Source organism: Sabethes cyaneus, chromosome 3 (genome assembly GCF_943734655.1).
Source record: "Sabethes cyaneus chromosome 3, idSabCyanKW18_F2, whole genome shotgun sequence".
Classification (NCBI taxonomy): Eukaryota; Metazoa; Arthropoda; class Insecta; order Diptera; family Culicidae; genus Sabethes; species Sabethes cyaneus.
The window spans coordinates 108,614,713-108,641,476 of record NC_071355.1 but is presented as its reverse complement, the minus strand read 5'-3'; the positions used below and the strand labels follow the sequence as shown (position 1 = coordinate 108,641,476).

The window sequence follows — 26,764 nt, the reverse complement described above, 5'->3', positions numbered from 1 at the left end:
AATTTTCCTCACAGTAAAGTAGAAAACAACCCCCCCCCCTACCACACAAGCGTTACCAGTGGTGGATTTTGTAAGCTTTTGTGGAACTCGAATTCGAGATGTTGAGCATCAAAGTTACCCAGAAGTTTTAATGATGTTTAATAGCGGTAATTACCAGTAAAAATACTATATATTTTTCTATAAATCATCCATTTATGCTTTCGAACAAAATTAGAAAGTGAGTTAGTTGGGAAGAATGTGCTGGGCTACAAACCCAATTTCAAAAACAAGCGCACCAATAAATGTAATTTAGTTTGCTTCCCAAAAAAACTATTTTCTGAATGCATACCTATTGCATGCATAATGCACTCAATTCAAATGCACTCAATTAGTTTCAGAAAAGGATGGAAAGCTGTTTTCATCGTTAACTCTCTAACAGGCAACATCACAAAAATGACCGGATCAAGCTAATATTTTTACTATGAAAAAAGTAGTACGCGACGTTGAAATACCAGAATTTTTTTTAACTCTTAATCTTTTGGAACAAAACAATTCAATTTTGGCTGACAAGGATTTTGTCGTCATTTAAACTAAATCACAGAGCAATTCCCCTCTAAATCATAAATATGCTTCGTAATTAACACTTTACTGCTAAAAATAATTATGAAACTCAGCAGTTGCAAATTACAGAGGAATAACTTCTTTGTGTGCGGAGTCTAAGGTCTTCGAAACTATCGTGAATAAGACATTATTTGCTGCCTGTCGGAATTATATCAGTACTGTGTAACACGGGTTTTTTCGGGGACGTGCAGTGGAAACTAACCTTTAATTTCGTTTCTTTTTGCATCAAAAGTATAAGTTCCAAAGCTCAGGTTGACACAATATATACTGACCTAAAAGCCGCCTTCGACACTGTCAACCACAAAATACTTTTGGGCAAGCTGAAGAGACTTGGTAGTACTGAGAGGTTCTGTAACTGGTTAGAATCATATCTTGTTGATAGGGAGCTCTATGTACGGATTGGAAATAGCCAGTCTGTTACATTTACGAATCAATCAGGTGTACCGCAGGGTAGTAACCTGGGTCCTCTGTTATTCTCAATATTCGTAAATGATGCAGCGCTGATTCTTGATCGAGTCGGACGACAGTTTTTTGGTGACGATTTGAAGATATACGTCGTTATCCGGCAAATGGAAGATTGCGTTGAACTGCAGAATGCCTTAAATATATTTTGCGACTGGTGTGAGAGAAGTCGGCTGTCATTAAGTGTGAAAAAATGTTTCGTCATCAGTTACCATCGTACAAAACATGTTATCCAATTTGATTATACTATTTCCGGCACCAAACTCAGCAGAGTGCAACAGGTGAAAGATGTTGGTGTGATACTGGATGAGATACTAACTTTCAGGCCACAAATCTCAACGACTATCGAAAAAGCAAGCCGTCAACTGGGATTTATCTTTAAAATTGCTCGCGAGTTTAACGACCCGGTATGCTTCAAAGCTCTGTATTGTTCGCTAATCCGTTCGAAACTAGAATTTGCCAGTATTGTTTGGTGCCCGTATCAGGAAATTTGGATTGAGCGGCTAGAAAGCATTCAGCGCAAATTCGTTCGTTATGCCTTGCGCAATCTTCATTGGAACGATCCTCACAATCTGCCTTCCTATAAAGATCGCTGTCGCTTATTGGGCATCAAGACCTTAGACTAACGTCGACGTGCTGCACAAGCTGTGTTCATAGTCAAACTGATAACTGCCGAGTACGATGCTCCAGATCTTCTAGCACACATCTGATTCTACGCACCTTATAGAGTATTACGGCCGCGAACCATGCTTCGGGTAGAATTTCAGTCAACCCAGTATGCAGCCTTGTCACCAATCGCATCAATGGTCCGTCAGTTCAATCAGTTTGCTGACCTATTCTATTTCGAGAGCTCATCCGTATATCGCCGCAGACTACTAGATAGCAGTATATTGAAGCATGTCTTTTTATGTAGCTTTTTAGTAATGACAACCTAATCCTATTGTAATCTGTATGTGAAGTGATATAATATTATATAATGACATATTCCAAGCGCATCTATCCCATGAGAGCAAATTTTGAAAGTAGTAATATTAAAAATATTTGTATGTAGTATGTTCAAACATACTATAAAGTTTACAAAAATCCTGAATTGTCATATTGTTTATTGACAATTCATGCTAAAATGCACCTTACAAGTGGGAGGTTAACAATATAGATTTTTTCATCATGTAGGCAAGGCTGAGTTTAATTCTCTGTCAATAGTTTTAAGCCAAAATAATTTGAAACTGTATATCGTGAAAACATGTTTCATTACTAGGGTAACATTTTGTTCATACAGAGTTTTTGAAAAATGAAAGCATTTTCCAGATAAGCGGCCTTTAAAAACAGGTACTTTTATAATGGTGTCCCGTAACGAAAATTTTGCATTTATTTCCATATACCAGAGAATTTAAATCCGAATTTTTTGAAACTATGGATTTTCTTTAATCATATATGCACAATCAAAATCGCGCTGTGCTTGACTTTTGATAAGCATTTCTATGTAAAATAAAATAGGTGCTTCAAAATGGTGTCCCGTAACGTTTTGTTTAACGCAAAAAGTAATTGAATGAAAAAGCACTTATCACATCATGATCCAACTAATCTTTAACGACGATAACAAATCTATTATTTTGATTACCAAATGCAAGTAAATATGTATTTACTATAAGTATGTATAAATATGATCACAATATAATAATATATTGTAATGTTAAGGAATGAGCCATGAAGACGGGCACCTCAAGATTAAAATTCAATATCTGCACAAGTATCTCTGTTTGATACAGCCATGCTGCCAAAGTCAGTAGGATCGATGTACAAGCCCCGTAGAGTGATTTATCTATTTTGGGCAGACGTTGCGTGTACGTTATTTTGGACATTTACGGCAAAATCAAATAGAAGTGACCAAAATAAAGTACGCGTAAAGCCTATCCAAAATAGACAAATCAACCTAATTGTTTTGTATGCCACAAAAGACGATCATTAAGACTGTCGCAGTGGCCTTTTAACGTAATGCCCTTCTGGCATACAAAAAAAAATTGTTTTGTACTCTAATAACTAGCTGCAGAGTCTCTCGACAAAGGGTGGCTCCAGGCAAAGGGTGAACATGTGCATTCCATAACCTCTGTTTACTAACTTCTATCCCTACGTCCACGTGTTGCCGGCTGGGGTACGCAATCTCGGTTGCTGTAGGCTAACAGTGAAGGGGACAGAGTGGATTCCTTCCACCTTAAGATGGCAGCCACGTCAGTGAGATAGGGACCTGAGGCTAACAACCCACTGTACCCGAAAACAAAAATAAAGTTAATGAAAAAGAAAGAAAGTCTCTCGATAAAGAAGAAGGGTTAAGTCTTAAAGACATTTATACCTAACGTCGATTTCGACCGATTGGAATTCCGTTTCTGAAAGTTGTTTAGTCAGCTTTTTTAGCAATTATAGTGGCTTCACTGAGCACACTAGCAAGAAAGCCTAGCCCAGAGAACATTTTTTAGCTTGCAAGATGCATAGTAAGTGTCGTACTTCGAACGGCATCATTTTTTTAGCGTTTCTTTTTTGAAAGTTTTCATGACCCTTTTCAACTGTTTTATTTTTTTTATATTTTATACATTGGCGGAACTAGGGGGGGGGGCTAAGCCACCCCTAGGAGAGGTTTAGCCCCCCCTAGGAAAATTGACTTGGCCAACCAATAAAACGATCGAAAAAAAATCCGGGGCTATAACCCCCCTAGAAATGAGCGCTAGTTCCGCCAATGATTTTATATAACTGTTTTATGACTGTAGAATAATTTGCAAGTTATCAACAAAGTTATTTTAAAGACAAAATTAGTCTTTTATAGCAACTTATGTTATAGTTATAGTTCGCAACATGAGTTGTTAATGTTGCATGAAATAGTAGAGTTGCTTAAAAACTTTTAAATTTATGCGTTATGATACGTTAACTGATACGTCTGAAGTAAAACAAAATACCTAATTTTCGAATATTTGCTATTTAATTCCATTTTGGCGTGCAGCGCAAATAAAGCATACCTTTCGCATCAAAACAAACCTTATTTACCGTTTTAAATTTTTTCAAATAAAATTTTTGAATTTTATTATTTTGGCCAAAATCATGCAAAATCTTACATAGGGGGAGGGGGCGATTAGTCAACAATAGGGAAAACTCGTTACATAATTAATGAACAGCCCTTACATTTTAATTACTAATGTGTCCAAACCCTAAGATTAGGCAAGCATGTCATTATAATACTTCACTATAGTTCTCACATGGGTATTTCTCTTTACCTGGAAGTAAACTTTACCTTACATATACTTCGTTACGTATGTCTTATTACCAGACTATCACACACCAAATCAGCACATTATTGTTACAAAATATAGTGAATTTAGACCAGATATAGAAAATATGACGGCCTGAACAGAAATCTAGAGAAAATAAACCATATAATGCAGTTTATTTTTTCCGTTACGGGACACCATTTGCAGAATACCGTTTGCCCAACAGCGCATGGTGTCCCGTAACGAAATGATTTTTATTATATCTTAAAAACTAAACACAAAACCTGAATATACTTTTACATTTCGAGTTTCAGGCTGCCTTCAGCTAAAAATTTTCGGAACATGTCGACTTTGAAAAACTTGAAACAGAGCAGAGTTTTGCAAATGTTTGAATCATGTTCAGAATACGTATTTTCTGCGATGGTGTCCCGTAACGAAAAGTATTCCGTCACTATTCAATGATGCTTATTATAATATATATTTCGACCTCGTATTGAGAAAGTACTACTAAATAGCAGCTCGAAACACCTATTTTGAAAGATATTTGTCAGACTGTTGGTAAAATATGAACAAAATTGCTTCGAAAACACGGTTGCTCATGGTGTCTCGTAACGCTGGAATGTGTCTAATGCATTATAAAAGATGGCGAGGTTTTTATGCACATTCGAGGAAGGTTCTATTGTGACCACCTCGAGTGAGCTTTTTCCCACCCCCGTTATACTTCATGTAGATCTATGAAATGAAGGTCAGATGAAAAGAACAAAATAAAATAAAATAAAATAAACGCATCATGTATCAAAAATACTTCTAATTTTTCGACTTTTCAGTAAATACAAATGGTGCTGCTTTTACCCTCTTAGCAGGACTAATTTGTGACTTTGGATATTAAACCTATTTTTATTCATAATAAAGTTGAAAAAATACAGAAAAATTACAAGGTATACAGCCCTAAGGGTTGTACGAAAGGGTGACGTAGGACTGTGTCATATAATACTCATTATATTGATAACATGTTTTAATCGATGAAGTATAACTTTATGTCTGATCATTAAATCAAAGACTAATGTAAACTGCATTTCTGGCATATGCATATTTGAGTATTTGTGAGTATCATTGTTTGAGTGTTTATTTGTAAAAGAAGAGCGAAATATTCTGATTTAATTCTTTATTGAATCAATGGTGGTTTTGAAAAAAAACCGTTTGAAATTGTTTGGTGGCCCTGAAAAGAACTATGTTTGAGCTGATAGCACTTCTTAAAAATCAGTACTATAATTACTGTTGCCAATATATAGATGGATGTCGCTATTCGGTCCTTTAGACTCTAGGATGATGGTTGCCCGCTAATACAGGAGTGATAGGAAATACCAAATCACTGTAAAGTAGAAATGGATTAGTTTTATCAAAATACTGACCGTCCGTCAGTGAGATCGTGCAGTAAATGAGCAGCCGGCGAACCTAGTGTGCGATTTTATAGCCACTGGCACTGCCGTTGCTACTTGTAAGCTAGTGTAGGTATGGGAGAAACCAGATCGGCTGCTGCTGCTGCTCAAATAATTATCCGAATGGAACGTTAATCATTTAGAAAGTGTAGAAAAATCTTTCCATTCTTCAATTACTATAGTTCTTATAAGAACTGTTTAAGACCACAACGGCCTACTGCTGAATTTGCTGCCCGTCAGTCGATCCGTTTCCATTTGCCTTCAGTGGTGGTTTGCGAAAATTACCGCCAAAATGCCATTGGGTTTGCCTCGAATTGTCATCGAAGATGACATTAATTGCCACAAAAGTCCTTGGATTTGCCTTCAATTGCCGCCAAAATGCTATCGTTTTTACCTCCCAATTGCTATCGGTGTTGCCTCCGATCGCTGGTATTGCCGCCAAATGCCGTTGCTTTCGCCACCAATAGCCGTCGATGGTAAATACTGACCGTCCGTCAGTGCGATAGTGCGATAAATGAGCAGGCGGCGAACCAAGTGTAACATTTTATAGTCACTGGCACTGCCGCTGCAACTTGTAAGCTAGTGTAGGTGGTGGGGGAAACTAGATCGACTGCTGCTGCTCAAATGATTATCCGACGATGAATGAGCAAGCATTTCCCATGTTACCATGGTATAACGCAAAATGGAACGTTAACCATTTTAGAAAGTGTAGAAAAATCTTTCCATTCTTCAATTACTATAGTTCTTATAAGAACTGTTTACGACCACAACGGCCTGCTGCTGAATTTGCTGCCCGTCAGTCGATCCGTTTCCAGTTGCCTTCAGTGTCCGATAGCCGTCGATGATAAATAAAATGCTGACCGTCCGTCAGTGCGATAGTGCGATAAATGAGCAGGCGGCGAACCAAGTGTAACATTTTATAGTCACTGGCACTGCCGCTGCTACTTGTAAGCTAGTGTAGGTGGTGGAGGAAACCATATCGGCTGCTGCTGCTTAAATGATTGTCCGACACTGATTGAGCAAGCTATCGAACAATTTCGCATGTCTGCGATGGGGATAATGCAAAATGTAACGTAAAGTGCATCATGTGGGATTCACGTTGGCCATTGCCCGCTGATTCCGCTTGTCTTCGGGGTCGGTGTTGCCGTCAATAGCCATCGATGTTGCCAATTGGATTGGAAAAAGGAAGTGGCTTACAAAGTGGTCTCAAAGGTTATCATTTGGATCCAAATCTTTTGGTGTATCTAATTGTCGTCCGTGCCTGTGAAGCTAGGCGATCACCAGGGAAATGTATGGGAAAATTCGGCCTTAAAACTTTACACACATTTTCACTATTTAGCGTATAAAAAATTATTATTAATATGTTACTATAAAATTGCTGGACATTTTATCTATCCAACGACATATTAACTGTTATGTTTCGTTCAGTAGTATAGTAGCTATTAGCATTTGAAATATTTCATTCAAACGTTACACTTCTATTTTTCGTTTTTACAAAGTGCTACCCAGTCCCAGTATAGTAAACAAAGACGTAGTCCTACGTCAAAATGCAGTTCGGATAGACTTGTCATTTTAGGATTTCTAGTACACATTTTTAGACAGAAGGCTCCAAAAAAGGGCAGACAGCGGTTTTTAAAAACTATCAGTGTTCACTATTAGACACACTGTCCATGTCCTTGTTCGTATAAATCCAGGACAATCAGAAGAACACCCGGCTAACGCACCACAAGCAAAAAAAGCAAAGCCTTGGATTTAAACGTCTTTTTAAGGACTTGACCCTTCTTTATCGACAGACTTCACGGCCGGCTGTTAGAGTACAGGACAGTTACGAGGCTAGTGCAAAAATCCTACTGACTCAATCTAGCAGCACCGCCTGGCCGAGATTCGAACACACGACGACTGGTTTGTTAGACCAGCATCGTACCTCGAAACCAACTAAGCGGTTGCGCACCGCAGGCATTGTTTGGAGGAAAATAAGTTCAACTCTACTGCGATTTACTCGTATTACTGGAATGACTGCTTGAATAGTTTTCCTCGAACTCAAAAGAGCTTTAGGTAACTAAAGGTTAGGTTCAGGTAAATAATAAAAAAATTTAACTACTCCAAATAGTTGCTGTTCAGAGACCGCGTATGAAACTCTAAAAATTGTGACTAGTACGAAGCACGAAAATTTTACTAAAAGTACAGGAATTTATACACTTTTCCATAAAAGAATAGATTAATAAAAATCTACACTCAAGTCTTTTTTTACACGGTTTGTTTTTTTCGATTACTCGAAAACGGTGCAGCTAAGGAACTATTTACAATCTACGTGAGGTATGTCGAGCTACTCCCAAATCTATTGAGAAATAAATTAATGGTCTCTAAGTTACCCCGTTCTTAATACTCAAAAAACTAAACCGTGTAAAAAAAGTACTTGGGTGTAACAGTTTTGATTGCGTATTTATTCAATTCAAAATCTCTATCTTGTTGAGATTTATATGAAGCTGTGCAATAGAGGCAGTCGCAAAAATTGATGTTTGACGGATAATGTAACTTAAAATATATTATTACCGTGTATACCGTTTTGCTGTTCGATATGTTAACAAGGATTGATATGGTCAGCCTTGACCTTTCTTTTCCGTTTCAACCATCGATTTTAAAAAAGTGAGTTCCTTAACAACGCCGATTAGCGTAAGCATATTTCCATTCTGATAAAAACACAAAAATACAGACTGAAGTTTTTGGAGCGTCTTAGTAGAATACGAAACCTGGAAATTAAATAAAAAGAAAACTTATCCAATTTAATTCTACTATGCCAGAGCCAAATCGGACCGGAATAACAAAGTTCGTGCCGATTTTTAACCGGACCTGGCCGGAACCCGGATTTCAATTTTCGTTCCGATGTCGAACACTAATTTATATGTCTGGAAAGTAGACGAACAACCGCCTTAGACGAACCCATCCAGCACCCTATGTACTTTATAAATGCCCCATACACATATTTTTGAAATGTAGCTAGGCTGAGGTGGTATGGTCAAATAAGTAAAATAGCAACACAAAGAGTAGGACAGCCAGGCTTAGATTGATTGACAATATTTAATATGCTGTTACTTTCTTGTTTCGTTTTAATTGTAGGCTGATCATGGGTCTTCTAAATACATCCAAAAAGCTAGAGTAACGAGATTTTCCCCTCCAAAACCTGCCTACGATCCTTTACAATTTGTGCAATTGAAACCTTGTAGCTTAGTCAAATCAGCACAGGAGCAGCTTAAGAAGTCTGAAACAATAAAAAAATGTAAAGAAGATAAAAAAGAAGAGCCAGAAGAGTGGCAATGTGTAAGTTTTATTATTTTAAATTGTTAATAATTATAATATAACTCTGAAAATGTTTTTTTTTTAGAATTTAGATAATTGGAAGTCATCAAGAAGGAAGCGCGTTGAACATATAATTGATCGTGTTGTTGAAGTGAAAAAGTTTGAGTTGGAAGAACACGATCGTAACAGACGTAAATCAAAAACTTTTAACGAAATGTTGGAAGAAAGGTAACTTATATATATATAAATTAATTTCTGTCTGTCTGTCTGTATGTGTCTTATAGACTCGGAAACTACTGAACTGATCGGCGTAAAAATTTGTATGCAGGGGTTTTTGGCAAGATTGCCCGTCATTTGGTAACTTTGTCGACTTAGGCAATCTTGTCAACTCACTGCACTAGACTTTGGCATCTTCCTTGCTGTGATATTCGAAATATAGGTTTATACACTTTGAAGTTCAGTAATCGATTATATTTCTTTAAAATCTTTTACTCATAATCACAGTTCTTACATTCTTATCTTTCATCCCTACTCTAGCATTTCTCTTAAGTCTAAATGTAAGAGGTGGAGTTAAGCTTTACTTCATTTCTATCCAACTTACTGGTGTTGGTAAGAAGCTTGAGCAAGCTTCATCAAAACGTTTCATTGGCCACCACTTGTCACTTACAAGTTGTGGTGAAGAATTCAATACACAACAACATTCTTTATCATACAAAACGTTGAAGTGTCAGAATGCAACAAGCATCATGTAGTGCGACTTCTCGTCGCAATATTTGCTAGCGACCCAATTCGATTCTCGGAAGAAAAGTAGTAAAGTAAGGTGCTAGTTGACGACGGTCAGTTCTTGCGAGACACACAGCAATGTTTTCACTGCATGGGAATTGTCGTTGAAACATGAGTCAGGTTGATCTGGCTCGATTTGGCTTGCTGAAGACATTAACCAATAACATCTTCTTGTGGGAAATATTTTCAACCACTTGAGATTCATAACGTATCAATTTACGTTGGTGCAATCGCTTGCTTGAGAATTAGAACATGTGAAGTACAACACGTTGGTGCAAGAGCAACGATGTTATAAATTGAAGTAACAGTTAATTTTACGATGTTGGGTTCTGGAATCGAGCGTTGTTTCTCACGATCCTTTTTGTAATATGAAGCATGGGAATGCAGTACGTATAGTACCGTTTGGAGTCGTGAAAGGTTCTTATGATGATTTGAGACCCTTTCCCCCTCTGAGAGTGAGGGATTCTATATAAATGAAACACAAGTTTCTGCATAACTCGAGAACTAATCAAGCAAATGGAACCGAATTTTGCTTGTGAAGGTTTTACGGCTTTGTGAAGATTTTTTTTTCATTTTTGGTTTGAGACCACTTCTCTCTCTAAGACGGGGGTTCCCATATCAAATGAAACACAAATTTTATCAAATCAAGAGCTAATCAAGCAAATGGAACCAAATTTGGCATGTAAAGGTTTTTGAAGGCAGGATTTTTTGATAGTCAATTGAGACCCCTCCCTCCTTTAAGAGGGATCAAGCAATTAGAATCATATTTGGCACGTGGGAGTTTTTGGAGGCAGGATTTTTTTCTATGATGGATTCTACCCTCTCTAATAGAGAGAATCCCATACAAATGAACAATGAATTTCTTCATAACTCGAGAAATAATCAAGCAAATGGAACCAAATTTGGCATGACCAAATGGCATGATTGAGACCTCTCTTACCTCTAAGTTTATATGGCGTAGCAATGAGGGAGTTGTTTTCTGTTTTATTGTGAGGAAAAATTGAAAATTTGTATTTCAAACTACCCATGGTTTCATAGTTACGGAACTGGCAAAATGGTTTATCTAACCTTCAATTGGAATCTTCTAAAGTCCTAACTTCCTCAGAAACTTGCAAAACTCGAGATCGTGACAAAGGCCATCCGGGATGTACGATTTATGTACAGCATAGTTTGATTTGTGGCAATACAAAGTTTACCGGAGCAGCTAGTCATCTATACCTATAAAAATGAATTTCCGACTGTCTGTCTGTCCGTATGTTCGTTATAGACTCGGAAACTACTGAGCCGATCGGCATGAAAATTTACATTCAAGGGGTTTTGGGGATGGGGAAGGATGATGATAGAAGAGATCCTATGATAGTTAAAGATCCCTCTTTCCACTAAAAGGGGGGCTCCCATACAAATTAAACACAAATTTCTGTATAACTTGAGAACTGATCAAGTAAATGAAACCAAATTTGGCATGTGGGTATTTTTGGAGGCAAGATATTTTTCTATGGTGAATTGAGACTCCTCCCCTCTTTAGGAGGGGAATCATTATCCCTCCACCTTCAAATTTCCTCATAACTCCAGAACTAGTTAAGCAACTGCAACCAAATTTGGCATGTGGGGGGTTTTGGAGGCAGGAACTCAAAAACTAATCGAACTCGAGAAATTTAGCTTTTCCATAAAAAATTAGTCAACAAGACTACCAAAAACTGTCAATAGTAACACTATATGATTCAGGGCGAGACGGCCGCAGGCCCTCGGGTGTTGCCTGCGACTCGCCGTCGAAAGCGCCGGCCACTACGAGGTGCGCGAAATGGGACTTTTCACGAAATGATTTTCCGTGAAATGGTACTTTCCGCTAAACACAATCGCGGACAAGATACAACATCTGAAGATAGGCATATGATGCCTGAAACCGGTCGACGTGTAAGTTGAAAACAATTTGTTTTATTTTTGATATTTTGTAAGAGTTATACGTGTTGTATCTTGTCTGCGATTGTGTTATTGTGTTTAGTGATTGAGGCTCTTACGTTGGCACGAAAAATTTAATTTGTTTGGTACTTTCCGCGTAAGGTTTTTCGCGAAATGGCATGCCGCAAAACTCTATATTTCGCATTATGGCCCACCGAGAAGTGGTGTTCCGCAAAATGGTATTAGGCGAAATGTTATATAATCATGGGATCATGGCCAATATTTAAATACTAGGTTGACCCGTCGTGGCTAGCCACGATACCAAAACCTTTGAAAATGTAATATGGTTTACAGTTCAGTAGCACGTAAAATTTATTAGTGAAACAGCTCTCAAATTGGCAACCTTCTATTAATTAAAACACATGTGCTCTACAAAGGAAGCAAATGGCTTAGATAAAAGGGCAAAAATCTGTCAATCGCGAGGAACGTGCTGCTCGAGGGAGTACATTTTGAAAAAGTAGGGTACGGGAGGGTATTCCCATCACGCTACTAATTTCGGCATACATTACAATACTGAAACGAATGTAGCACTCATAGGCTTTAATGTGTTATAACTATTTTCATAAAAATGTAAGTATTTTGCTTAATTTTATTCAATAAACATCAAAACCACTGTTTTTCCACCAGCACGTAACCAGGCTGAAAAAACTAGCAGCAATCGCTTACGCGTATCCGCTCTTGATGTTGGTTTGGAAAACACACAATTATGATCACTTTTACTTATTCTAGAAACTAAACAGCTGTGAATATGCTATCACAGAACAATTCTATTTCTTTTTATCACGGAAGAACACAAAAATTCCCCTCTGATACGTAAATATAAATCAATTTTCATTCACTAGCCGTTAGCAGCATTTTGTTTTTAATTCCAGCGTATGGTGCGTTACTTGCACTACTACCAATATATGTGCTGACATATCTGGTATTTGAGTGACAACTGGCGCTAGTGTATATGACCGATTCAGTGATACACTAGCGCCAGTAGCAAGCTGTTGTCACTGCAAAACTAATTATCTTCAATGAGCCCGGAATGTAGGCAATAGCGAGGAGTTATTTTTCGGTCTCTCTTTTCTTGTCTCTTTTGATCTGTTTTTGAAAAGCATTTTATTGCCGTGCCAGCTATTTCGGCCTGTCGGATTTAAAAAACACAGACACCACTATAGAAAATGAGCTCAATTTAGCCGCAGCGACTTCATCACTTCTCGCGACTAGAACTCAAATTCAGTAGCGTTTTATTAAGACCAAAATACACGCCGATATTCAGTAAATATTATTCTATCAACTGGTATAAAAATCTTGTCTCGAATAAATATAGTTTCAACGTAGTTCCTGAATATTGTTCAGGCTACCGCTTAATGGGCTGGAAATACCCACCCGTACCCTATATCGCCTCCACTTTGGTACATATATGTTCTTATATGGCGTGAAATATAACTTTTTCGTTCAGATATGATGTCGTATTTCTCAGTAGCAATCGAGATATACAAACCAAATGGTTTACTGGGTCCGCTATCATTCGTTGGACCACAGCTACAAAAACAACCTTCGTTTTAGTAAACCGGATAAACTCTTGGATTACCTATTGGCTTGAAATCGAGTCAATGCAATACAAAATCTTTGGTTACTGGAGATATCGACGGCCGTGGCAATTATATTGCCACCAACGAAAAATATTTGTTTTGCGTCTATAATGACATCAATATAATTATAGAAGCAAAATAAAAAAATTTTGTTGGTGGAAATATAGTTGCCACTGCCTTATAAAGGGTTAAAAATTAGAATACTTTTAATGTACTTGAAAAAAAAAAATATTTTACAGTAAATGTCTAAACCTATTCTTAAAGTTAGAACCTAAATTGAAATCCGCACAATATTTATGTTACTTTATATTGAGATATTTCAGGTCGGGTCAGTTTAGCAACAAAATCATGGAACAACACGTTCCACATAAACCACATTTTGGTGAATTCTTGCTTTTTTATCATCAAAATTTGAATGTGTTCTTTGATAAAACACCATAATGTGTTAGAAAATACATCACCTCTGTGTGATTCAGATATCATTCCACACCTCATTCAGGAAGGGTTCAAGCTACGCTTCTCGTCAGAAACTCCGAAAGAAGCAAATGTAGGTATAAAGATACTCAACAGGATATGCGTTTTCGCGCTTTAATTGAGTATGCGCTACTTTGGCAGCTTCTGATAACCAAGCTTGATTAAATCATAGGCTGTCCTTATTATCACGTGCCAAATCACACGTTTACTCCATCAATCTCAAACGGTTGACATTTGCTTCAAAAATTTGTTTTAAATTCAAATGTTTTTATTCAAGTGCAGGACTTGTTGAAATCAGTATCGCATTATGTGGCAGCCCATCCAATTGCCTATTTCACCCACCCATCCACTGACTGAAATCATTGTTACCTTCACAACGCGTGTTGGAGTCTAGAAATTTTTTTATTCAATAGCTTGCTTGGATCTAGCGTTACAGTTAGACACAAGGAAACTATATAGTAATAACTATTCGCTTTATTTTGTCAGGCTAAGCAATGGGAGGAGTTGTTTTCTACTCTACTGTGAGGAAAATTTATAAATTAAACCATCTATAAACTCTTCAGAAACTTGCAAAACTCGAGATTGTGACAAAGGTCATCCGAGAGTCACGATTTATGTACAACACAGTTTAATTTGTGGCAAAACGAAGTTTGTCGGGTCAGCTAGTCTATACCTATAACAATGGATTTCTGTCTGTCTGTCCGTATCCCAAGTAACAATTTCAGGCTGATCAAACGATTTTTGCGCTCTTTTAAACAGCCAGTTTGCCCAATGCTGTTAATTGGGTCCTAAAGGTCTATGTCGTTTTTAGCTTGAATCGATGAGGTTAGGGTTAGGAACACATATTTTGATATTCAATTTTATATTTTTAGGCTATTGCCGTTAAGAACCTTTTTTTTTAATTTTGTAAAATTTTGAACAAAAAATAAACATTTGGGCAACCTTACATAGACAAACTATACTTGTGCATGGTTGTGTCAAGCGATGTCTAGACAACACGAATTATAAAAAGAAACAATAGTATGTCTTGAAATGTCACGGAAAACTTTTTGTTTACCTTCACGTTCATGTGATAGTGTATCAAAAAGTCAAAAGTTGCAAAAAGTCAGTTTTCGGATGCAACACCCGCCATCGAGATGCGACCGTGCTTGGTTAGAAACGCACATAAATTTTTGGTCAGCCGTTCGCCCTACTGCTGATTCACGTCGGAGTAGCAGAACATACCAATCTGATTGATTATACGGTGTCAGTTTCGGCTGGCGTTTTTTTCATACTGTTCTGCGGGGTCAATTGTACCGAGATTATACTGTTGGCCATCAGTTTGACATCGTTTAGTCGTTCTTAGCGCAAACTAGATTTGAACAAAGTCTAGCACCGTGAATCGATGGATTGGAATACATTGCCCGAATCAAAACTTTTATCCGATAACTAGTACAAATTTGATGTTCCACTTCCTCACGACCAGCAAAACGCAGACAAGCACAAGAGACAACTGCGAAGCTGTAACTGTCAAAACGATCAACTGCTCTAATGTCAAACCAGAGTTGCCAGTGACAAAAAGTTATCATTGTTGCCAGAAACGTGTTATTTTCGTTATGTCAAGGATGATCTCTAATGTCAAGGGAGAATAAATTACAATATTTTTGTTTTTTAATTTTTAATGCTCTGCATCTTTTTAAAAAAGAAAAAACTATACTCTGGTAGTCATAATGGGAAGCTTTATCGTTCCTTCTAAAAAAATCATCTTTTTATCACAAATTTTAGGACCCAATTCTATTCTTAAAACGAGAAATAGTTATGCAATATGCTTTTCCAGCCGCTTAATCAACGTCTCATCAACCTTTATGCAGCCAAAAAAAAAATCTATTTTTAAATTTAAAAAAATGGAACGCAATATTTTTATTTTACCGTAAACATTGTCGAACGCGATATATTTCGGATAACTTTAATTCGTACAAGTAAGCTAATTAAAGATGCATGCGTTTTTTCGGAAATTGAACCCGCCACCTGGAATTGAACCAGTCCATAAACACTCACTGTATGATCCGCCCCATCTGCATCTGCAGAACAGACAGTGGGAATATCTTTACACCTGAAAGCAGTCGATAATGTCGATAACTGACTAACTTTTGCCATCAGCCAAATTGCGAAATTCTATGATCTGACAGTATGTGCGCTGTGAGCCGAATGAAAACTTGATAGTAGCTTGCAAAGCCACTTTAACGCCTTTAAGCAGCCTTAAAGTAGTTTGAAAACTGTGAGCCTAATGAAAGCCTCTACTCTACACTTTAACACCTTGAAGCAACCGTAAAACGGTTTGATGTTTATTGCTGTTTAGAAGCGGATTGTTTAGCAGAAAAATCCGCTATTAACCCTCTAACGGGCAACATCGTAAAAACGATGCGATCAAGCCAATGACTATTTTATCATGAAAGTACACTCAAAAGAACCTTAAGTTCTGATTTTCATGCAAAAATAAATATCTGGAGGAGCGCTAGGTTACAAAAAGTCCAATTTCTCTTATTCGTTTTTCATATCTAACGCTCTATCCAGATATTTTTTCAATTCAAATACATTACAAAATTGAAATAAAGCATGAAATTTACTCATAGAAAAATTTTAAGGTCCATCATTTTGTTCTAGATATCCTTTTTCTCCAAAAGTAAAAAAGGAAATATTCGCGCATTAATTATTTTCAAAATTTTTCGTAATTTTTGTTTTTGAAATATGATAACTTTTGAATGCAGAGTCAGAATGTTGTGATATTAATATCAAAATGTTAAGAAATCTATTCTGAATAAATGTCTGCATATTGTTAGTTCTAAACAAATTTCGTATGCAACTCTGGAGCACCAAAAGCGAAGGCCGTCTACAGACGGCCTTACCCGTTAGAGGGTTAAACCTGTTTATCAGCCTTTGAGCGAGAGAGAGAGAGCTGGTTTGAAGAACTCAAATAACTAATCGAATTCAAGAAATTTTAGACTCTTCCATAAAACATTAGTCAATAACAAGACCACCCATCAAACTATCAATAATAACACTAGATGATTTAGGGCGAGACGGCTGCAGGCCGCGAGTGTTGCCAGCGACCCGCCGTCAGAACTGCGGGGGGCAGCTTTAAGACTGAAGTTGCCCGAATTAAGCTCGAGATTAATGTCAGCGCCTTGTCGTGGTCATCGCAATCAGTCGTCTCTTCACTCTTGTCTTATCATATTTAAAAAAAATCGCCGTATTTTAAAATATGTTGTAAAAAACGTGGTCATTCCAAAATCGTCATAAAACAGACCGTGTCAATTCAAAAATCGACGCAAGAAAACCGCGTTAATTCGAAAAATGAGGTGAATTCAATGTCAAAAATCGTCTTAAAAAACCGCTGTTTCTTAGGCCCAGCCGTTCTCAAGTTATTCAGATGTGAAATCTAAAAATTACCTATTAGAGTCAACACATGCAAAGTATCCGATAACCGTGTAATCGACCTTCACGGATTTGAACCAAATTTTGTCAGATTGTTCATCAGAAAGCAAAAATTTTAAATTTGGTGCCGATTAATACCCCCCACGATTAGTGGTAGTAGGGTATGTTGCTGCTGCTAATTGCCTATTCCCGTTCTACCCAACAAAAATTATTAAAAATATCAGCGATTTTTATGACACATAATGCAAAATTAGTTATTCCCTAATATTTTAGTTGGTTGACTATCATACGCGCTCCAATAATACCAGCAACCGTTTCATGTAAAATAGACGCATTCAAGTGCATTTATGCCGCCGTAATAAGCGTAAGAGAGGAGACGCAAAGAGAATCTTTCATTTGCACATTGGACCTTTTGAAATGTTTTTTGAAATGCGGTTTTAACCCAAAGGGTCATTCACCATTTTGAAATGTTGCTCGTCAAATATTAGGTTTAGAAAGAAACTGTTTTAGCGTTTTGAGCTGGAAATGAGCATATAGAAATCAACACATCTTCGGTACTTAATTCAACTGTTTGTCAACACTGTGCAACTTATCATTCATATGCATCCTAGCGATAAACAATCTTCGGAGTGTATTTTAACCTACTAAATAACTTATAGAACATATGAAAGCAATGAAAACATTACCTAACAAGCCAATCGTCGTATGTTCGAATCTCGACTGATCAGTGGCGCTACAGAGTTAATAGGACCTTAGCCCTAGCCCCGTAATTTTCCTGTACTCTAATAACCGGCTCTAATCGATAAAGAAGGGTCAAGTTCTGAAGGAACGTTTACACCCATGGCGTTTACACTTTGCTCGATTTTAAAGTGGTTTTTTAAACAAATCATTAAATTTCGCAACCAGTAAGAGATAAATAGTTATTATATGCAGCAAAGTTGCTTATTTTAATGTGTTCTACAATTTTTGTGAAGACACTATTTTTTTAAAAAACGCGTTTAAAAAACAAAAATTTGTGTCACCCTATTCGGCGGATTCACGGTTACCCTAAAAGTGTAAGAAAATGTGCTATATTTTATTAACTAGCTGACCCGACAAACTTCGTATTGCCACAAATTAACCTGTGTTGTACATAAATCATGAATCTCGGATGATCTTTGTCACAATCTTGAGTTTTGCAAGCCCCCCAGTGGGCGGCGCTTCCGACTGCGGGTCACCGGCAACACTCGCGACCGTCTCGTCCTGAATGATCTAGTGTTACTATAGATAGTTTTTGTGGTCTTGTATTGACTAATGTTTTATGGAAGAGTCTCGAATTTCTCGAGTTCGATTAGTTTTTAAGTTAATAAGTTTTTAGTTTTTTTTAAGTTTCGCAAAAATTTCTGTTTTATTTGTATGAGAGTCCATATCCCCCTACCACAGGGGTGAGAGGTCTCTAACTATCGTAAAATAAATTCAAGACTCCAAAATCTCCCACATGCCAAATTTGGTTCCATTTTCTTCATTAGTTCTCAAGTTATAAGGAAATTTGAATTTCATTTGTATGGGAGCTCCCCTCTTAAAAGGGGAAGGGGTCGTAATTCACCATAGAAAAAATTTCTGCCATCTAAAACTCCCACATGTCAAATTTGGTTCCATTTGCTTGATTAGTTCTCGAGTTATGAGGAAATTTGTTTTTCATTTATATAGGAGCCCCCCCCCCCTCTTAAAGTGGGGAAATCCATAGAAAATATACCATAGAAAATATTCTTGCCTACAAAAACACCCACGTGCCAAATTTTGTTCCATTTGCTTGATTAGCTCTCGAGTTATGAGGAAATTTGTATTTCGTTTGTATAGGAGCCCCCCCTCTTAAAGTGGGGAGGGGTCCTTATTCACCATAGAAAATATTCTTGCCCTCGAAAACTTTTACATGCCAAATTTTGTTCCATTTGCTTGATTAGTTCTTCAGTTATGAGGAAATTTGTATTTCATGTGTATAGGATCCCCCCTCCTAAAACGGGGAGGGGTCCCAATTAATCATAGAAAAAATTTTTGTCTCCAAAAACACCCACATGCCAAATTTGGTTCCATTTGCTTAATTACTTCTCGAGTTATGAGGAAAATTGTGTTTCTTTGGTACAGGAGCCCCCTCTTAAAGTGGGGAGGGGTCCTAACTTACTATAGAAAATATTCTTGCCCTCGAAAACCTTCACATGCCAAATTTGGTTCCATTTGCTTGATTAGTTCTCGAGTTATGAGGAAATTTGTATGGAAGCCCCCCCTTTTAAAGAGGAGAGGAGTTATAATTCCTCTTATAAAGAGGAGAGGGGTCTCAATTTACCATAGAATAAATTCTTGTCACCGAAAACACCCACATGCCAAATTTTGTTCTATTTGCTTGATTAGTTGTCGAGTTATGCAGAAATTTGTGTTTCATTTGTATGGGAGCCCCCCCTCTTAGTGGGGGGAGGGGTTTCTAACCATCACTAAAACCTTTCCTGGCCCCAAAAAACCTCTACATGCATATTTTCATGCCGATTGGTTCAGTAGTTTTCGATTCTATAAGGAACATACGGACAGACAGACAGACAGGCAGACAGAAATCCTTCTTTATAGGTATAGATTAACTGCTCCAAAGAAAAATCCGTTGAAAAATTACACATTTTTACTATATTATTCTGTTTTTGAGGTTTGGTTCCATTAAAGGTTTGGTCATTAAAGTTTTCTTGAATAAATTTCATAAATCATTTTCAAATATCTTTTGACCTTATGAAATTTGGCAGATACATTTGCAGTGTTAAGACCTCTCATTTAATACTAAAATAATTGAAACTAGATAAACCATATTGATTACAATCACTATAAATTGTTGTATATTACAACGTGTAATTTTAATTGCTCATAACTTTCAAACTAAAGGTCCAATCAAAAAACAACTCAATAGTGATCTATCCGGCTATATTACTTTTCAAATCGGACTAAATCGGCTTGGCCATTCTGGGAAACAGGCGATAATTATTACCTTGTCAAAAAACGTTTTTAAGCATAATTTTTAAACTACTTGTTTGTTTTGAATAAAACTTTCTGAAAATTTTTATGATAGCAAGAGCTTTCATTTGGTACTGAGATCATTGAAATCGGTTGTGTGGTTCCGGAGAAAATCGTGTCACGTAGTTTTGACATTTTTGCTTATGACTTTTAAACGAAACATCGTACCGCGAAACAATTCAATAATGATATCACAGAACAGAAGTGGAAGTCCGAACGATTCGGCGATCAAGACTGGTGACAGAGTCTTTTTTGTTTTTCTTTTTCTTTGGGAAGGTTTTCGTATAGAAGCGAATAACAGCAATATAAGCAGAACGCTCGCTGCCAATCGCACAGTAGCTTTCACATGCTTTCGTGTGCATTCGTAAGCGTTCGGGTGTTTTCGTGGAAAAAAGTGACTCGCCACCGCCAGGTTCGCTAGTATCTGCAGAAAGTAGCATGTACGTGTTTGGATTTTAATATCCACTTCTGTTCTGTGATGATATACTAGGCAATAATACCTTTCAAATGAGATTAATAGCCCTAAATCGGTTCAGTCATATCCGTGAAACAGGCGATAGAAAATAAGCTGCACACACACACATTGCTCAGTTCGTCGAGCTCTATCGATTGGTATATGTGACTCGGCCCATATACCTCGGATCAACTTCGTGTTTTTCGACCAATTTCTAAACCTTTGTTATATACTATAACCAGATACTATACTATACTATACCATCCGAACGGGTCGAACAGTCGCGCTGTGTCCGACAGCAGTTGGTGCTTTGTATTAGGGCCATCTACTCGAAAGTTCACCTTGAAAGTGAAAACGTCTTCCTCAGGCAACCAATGTATACCAAGCGCTTTCACCGAATTCTGTTCGTCTGGCAAATCGATCGGTTTAGCGTTAACATTTACGTCACTAAGTGAGTCGAGAACCGTTGCTGAATTTGTGCATTATGTAGTATCTCGTTAATCTGCTTGATTAACACCATCGCCTCTTGCGCAGAGTCAGCTCTAAAAGTCAGATCATCAACGTAAGCGTGCTTTTTGATCCGCTCAACTGCCTCTGGGTACTGCTTCTCGTATACTTCAGCTACCTTTTTCAATGCTGCCATTGTTAAAAATCCGGAATTCTTCAGACCGTATGTTACAGTCAGCAAATGAAAATGTTGTATCGGCATGTCCGGGGAATCTCGCCATACATTGCGTTGATAGTCCCTATCGTCAGGATGCACCAGTACCTGACGGTACATCTTCTCAATGTCCGCCGTAAATACAATGGGGTACGATCTGAATCGCAATAGAGTATCAAACAAATCCGCATTGATATTGGGCGCAGTCAGCAGCAAATCGTTGAGTGATACTCCGGAGGATGTAATACGAGATCCGTCGAAATACGACTCGCAATTTGGTCGTAAGACTGTCCTTCTTTATGACCCCGTGGTGAGGCAAATAACAGGAGCTTGACTGGTCGACGGCTATCTCCGAATCTGGGATTAACTGCATATGTCCCAGCCGTATGTATTCTTGCATGAATGTTGTGTACCTAACCATGACATTTTCATCGTTCTGAAACCTGCGCTCCATTGCTCTGAGACGCTTGACAGCAGCGGTCAAAGATTCACCGACCTTTTGCTTTGAATCGTCCAGCGGTAGTCTAACGATAAAGCGTCCTTCTTCCGTACGTGTGAATGCTGATTCGAAATGGTTGATTACCCGTTTCTCTTCTTCCGTCAAAGGCTGGCTGTTGCGCAGCTCTTGTTTTTCCCAAAACATCCGTAGAGTGCGATCGATATCAAATCCGGAGTGATTCGCAATAAGGGCGCAACTAGCAAAGTGTAAACAATGAGGAATATCACTGTGATAATTTGCCAGTACATTTTCAAGTCTTAATTTAAATAAAAGTTACAAAAATCAAGTTTAAAGATATAAATTGGTGTAGAATAAATTAATCTTATAATTTCACAACAATCTGCAAAAAATTTGTGCATTTAAGCTCAAAGTCTAAGGTTGAACCCCTTGGAATGAGCCTCAAAGCATTTTGACAATGAGATTCGCCCAGCCCTGTTTCGCCTTGTTTTGATTTTTTTATTTAGTTTCGCCTGTTTACAATGCGCCTGTGTTTTGAAAACAACGCAGTTTCGCCCTTAACTATTGCCTGTTTACAAAACGATTTGCAAATAAGCCTGTTACTGCATAACAATGAAAGGGGCTAAACTGCAAATTGCCTTTTGTTTTGATTAAACACTTCTATCGCCCATCACTAAAAACTTGTTTTAAATAATTCTAACGATTAAAATAGAAGAAAGGATTCTTGCCAAGGATATTATCAGTCCTTTAAGGCTGACGGTGTAATAAAACGATTTGTTTACAATATGCTAGTTGAGTCCCAATCGCGAATCACTCCGGAAATTCTTGATGTACATTTATCACTGAATGATTGGTGTGTAAACATTCCTGCTTGGAGATTCTTCCTGCGACCATCCATCCGAATATGGAACGTTGTGTTACAGGAATGCCGTTAAGATTCTTGACCTGCCCCGATCGAAGTATGGACAGGAAGACATCTGCACCCAAAATGACATCCCCTGTGCTCGACTTGTTGAATCGTGGATCAGCAAGTTGCAAACCTTTCAAGTATGGCATATCCGATGCGCTGAATTACTGACACGGCAGGGTTGCCGTCAGCTTTCCTAATACGTATGCTTGCGTTGCAATTGTAATCACTATCGTCGAATCGCGATGAAATTATCAACAATACCTTGCCCGCTGTAGTATCGACTACTTCCCCGTTGACACCAGTAACTTCCACATTGGCGTTGATCCGCTTCAGTCCAAGACGTTTGACACACGCCTCGGTGATAAGAGATGACTGAGATCCCGAATAAATCGAAATTCTCACTTCGTTTGATTTGCCATCCACTCCCTTGATATTGGCTACCAACAATGGCAACAATGAAAATATGGACGGTTCCGAACTGCTGATGCCTGTGCCGCGTTAGCCGAAGTTGAAGACTCCTCAGTATTCTGCTCCTCTGGTTCGATAACAGCATCATTCTGCTTCTCCGGTCGCTTGACGTCTCTTCGGCACAGCAAGGTATGGTACCGTTGCTTACACTGTGCGATATGACAAACCGATTTAGATATACAATGTTTCTCCGTGTGTGAAGGGCGCAAACAGTTGTAACATAGCCTTAAAGAAAGTGCGAGCTGTCGACGTGCTGGTACGTCCATTACCTTAGAGACAAATTTTAAGGAGGGCGAGGGGGGGCTCCTATACAAATAATATACAAATTTCTTCATAACTCGAGAACTAATCAAGCATAAAGTACCAAATTTGGCATGTGTGGGCTATTGGAGGCATGAATTTATTTTATGATGGTTTGAGAATAAGGACTCTCATACAAATAAAATAGGAGTTTTTGCGTTTGAGCCATATTTTCTGCTGTGTAACAAGCGGAAAGCTGTGAAAGTAAACTAGTAAAATCTTCTCGGAGCAAAAGACAGTGAATCGACGCCGCTAACTCACGTGCCTGTTGGCATTCATATCAAAAGAGGACATTCGAATGGCACGTCATATTTGCGATGAACTTGCCTTGGCTCTAATGTTATTTGTTGTCACCAATGGTCCTTTCAAAGGCCACAAGCGAGTTAAATTAAGATTATTGAAACATGTCAAGCTACGCATAATCATATTCAATACAATAATCTGTGGGCTGGTCATTCATTACCATTTCAACCTTTATGATGCACACAAGCGATTTTTAAAAGAAAGCTCTGTCTCATTGGTTGCAGGCCTTGTACTTATGAACCCCCGCTCACGTATTTTCAAAGCGACCATTGCTCTTTTGAATATTCAGTTAAATAATGGCACTAACAGATTCTTATAATCATACATATGCCAGAAATGCAGTTTACATTAGTCCTTGATCTAATCATCTGATATACTCCCTTATTCTGCGAGTCACGAGACTCAATACGTGACTCGCCACGGCGAGTCGAGTCACCTAGGTGACAACCGTGTCACCTAAGTAACAAACCGTGTCACCTGATTCGCGGCGACTCCAAAATAGTCACGTCTCCCGCCTCGCAGAATAAGGGTGATAGTCCTACGTCGCCCTTTCGTACAACCGTTAGTAGTAGTAGTAGTAGCAAGTAGTGTTTCCCAAGCTTCACGATAATTGAATTTCCAAAGCTGGTTGCCGTGCGAGAACTCCCTGCTGCGTCCCCAATAGAGCTTTGATTGCATCACGTAGATCACTTGTTCCTTGTGAATTGGAACTCCGAATCGAAGAATTTTCCTGCTTCTCCTCCAGATACTGAGTGTAAATATCCTTAACAAGGAAGTACACTTCATCGAACAAGAGCCGATGATTGAAAACTGATGCAACGTCCTCCAAGTGGGCCGTTTCCTCTTCAATCGCAGTTTGAATAGCGTCTAAATGATTAGCAAGTTCCGTAATTTTACTTCGCCTTTCGAATATTTTCGCAGCGGACGGCTTCCGGCGGCGAATGTTTTCTGCGACAGATAACTCGCATTTCACTTTTGCCAAAATAACCTTTCGTTTCGAAACAATATTTTCCGTGGGTGCTGTATCCATAATCCGAGCGTGAAGGACCAAAATGTTGAGGGTGTACGAGCCGGAAAACGAGAGGTTATTAGAACCTGGACTATTGGATTGAAGCGAAACCGCTTCAGGATTGAACCGAGGATTGATTGAACCGAGGAGGATTGAACCGAAACCGAAAAATATAAGTGAGAAGGAGAACCGACCGAGTAGCGAGTACAAAAAAGCGTCTTTATTGCTCTACGTTACAGTTGGAAGTGAAAGAATTTGATTTTTTTATTCTCACTTGTATATAGATAGTGTTAGCTGATAGACCGGTTGCGCGCGTAGGGGATTGCTAAACACTGTGCTCCAACAGGTACTAACCAACCATTATTTGTTAATTTATATCAAAAAATATTGTGCATATGTGAGATTTACGGTGGCTCGAAAACCTCGTGATAAACTTGAATTAATTAGGTATACCTGAAAATGAAAATCAGGCACAATGAAACGAGTCAATATAGTCCCTAAGTTGATAAGCATTTCCTCCTATCAACGCTAATATACAAAGATATAGCGCCCTACACGCTTTGATCAAGATTGTAAAGATTTTTCCAACAATTTTACTTTCAGAGGTTCCAGAAAACTCAAGCCTTTGCCTATCTACAGTGATAATAATAATGATGATGATTTAAGCGAATTTGGCCTTGGTTTTAGTACCTCAGAGGTATGTATGTCATGAAATCAAATTAAACAACATTACAATTTTTTATATTCAGTCTTCAGACAAGATGTCCTCTACCGAAATTGTTATTCTAAGTGAAGAACTATCTACTCCCTGTAATACTACTCCCAATACAGACATAAGTGAATACACATACGAAGGAGCTATTGAAGTATATAAAAGCAGAATTTCACGAGCAAGCCATTCACAATCAGATCAGTTGGTTAACAGTGAACATTTTCATACGGCAAGCGTACTTTCAAGTGAAAATCCTGATGACATATCTTCAATTGAAGAGAATCGTAATGTTAATAATGAACACCGAAAATCCGCAGATTCGTTACAACGAAATATTCCAAAAATCGATTTTATGAAACGTAAACAACTCTTCGAGAAAGAGCCATCTTCAGTTACCAACTCCGAACACGAAACGCGATGCTTATCTGGTGATACTATCAATAGCTTCATTAGCGTAAAAGAACGATTGTCAGTATTACAAAGTCTAGATCCAAGCGAATCTGACATCCTTCAACGCAAACTTCCGGAGGTCTCGTTCACTGATTTGAAGAATAGACTAGAAGTTTTTGAAAGAGACGCCAGAAATACTACTACCGTAAAAAATAATTGCTCAACAAGAACGTCGATAATCTTACCTAAATGTTCAACAATAGTTCAAACAAATAGTATCTTGGAAAATGCTATGCATGATTCGAATACAACATCTGATCAATTGAGCTCTGTTACAACATCGTACGCATCCACTCTATGTAATGCTGTTCCAGGCAAGCAGCTAGTAACTGATATAGAGTACAATGAGAATATTGATTCTGATCATGAAGATAGTGGTATTCATACAACAGATGTTTCTTGTTCAGTTTCTCAAGCTGATGAGCAAAATGATGAGCTCGAACTACACGCTAGCGGAACTACTAACATGAAAGCTGAAATTAGTGACAGTTATATCGACGTAGACCCTACTACGTCGGCAGACAATGACGAAGTCAATGATGCAAATGTAAGTCTAACCTCAACAAATATCTTTCTATTTTAATGTATACTATCACATATGGTCATTGCAATATTATTCAACAGAATCACGGTGATGGATTTCTATATTAACTATTATTATTTAAAAAAATCCAAAAGAGATAGTCACTTAAGCGGCTGCAATTTAATTGGGATCTTCTATCTCCGCTCGCATATATTAGGTAGA

The 26,764-nt window shown here is 38.0% G+C and overlaps 1 protein-coding gene across 5 annotated transcripts in view; it reads left to right on the top strand.

Annotated features, from left to right (window-relative positions):
- Positions 1-26,764, top strand: part of LOC128743640 (uncharacterized) — a 296,700-nt gene that overhangs the window by 135,571 nt on the left and 134,365 nt on the right. For 4 of the 5 annotated variants that reach the window (XM_053840254.1, XM_053840253.1, XM_053840256.1 and 1 more), the window contains exons 4-7: positions 8,876-9,076; positions 9,141-9,283; positions 25,461-25,554; positions 25,607-26,566. In XM_053840254.1, coding sequence (XP_053696229.1) covers positions 8,876-9,076; positions 9,141-9,283; positions 25,461-25,554; positions 25,607-26,566 — 1,398 coding nt within the window. The remainder of the gene's footprint in view (positions 1-8,875; positions 9,077-9,140; positions 9,284-25,460; positions 25,555-25,606; positions 26,567-26,764) is intronic. The other variant, XM_053840258.1, reaches the window with a different exon arrangement.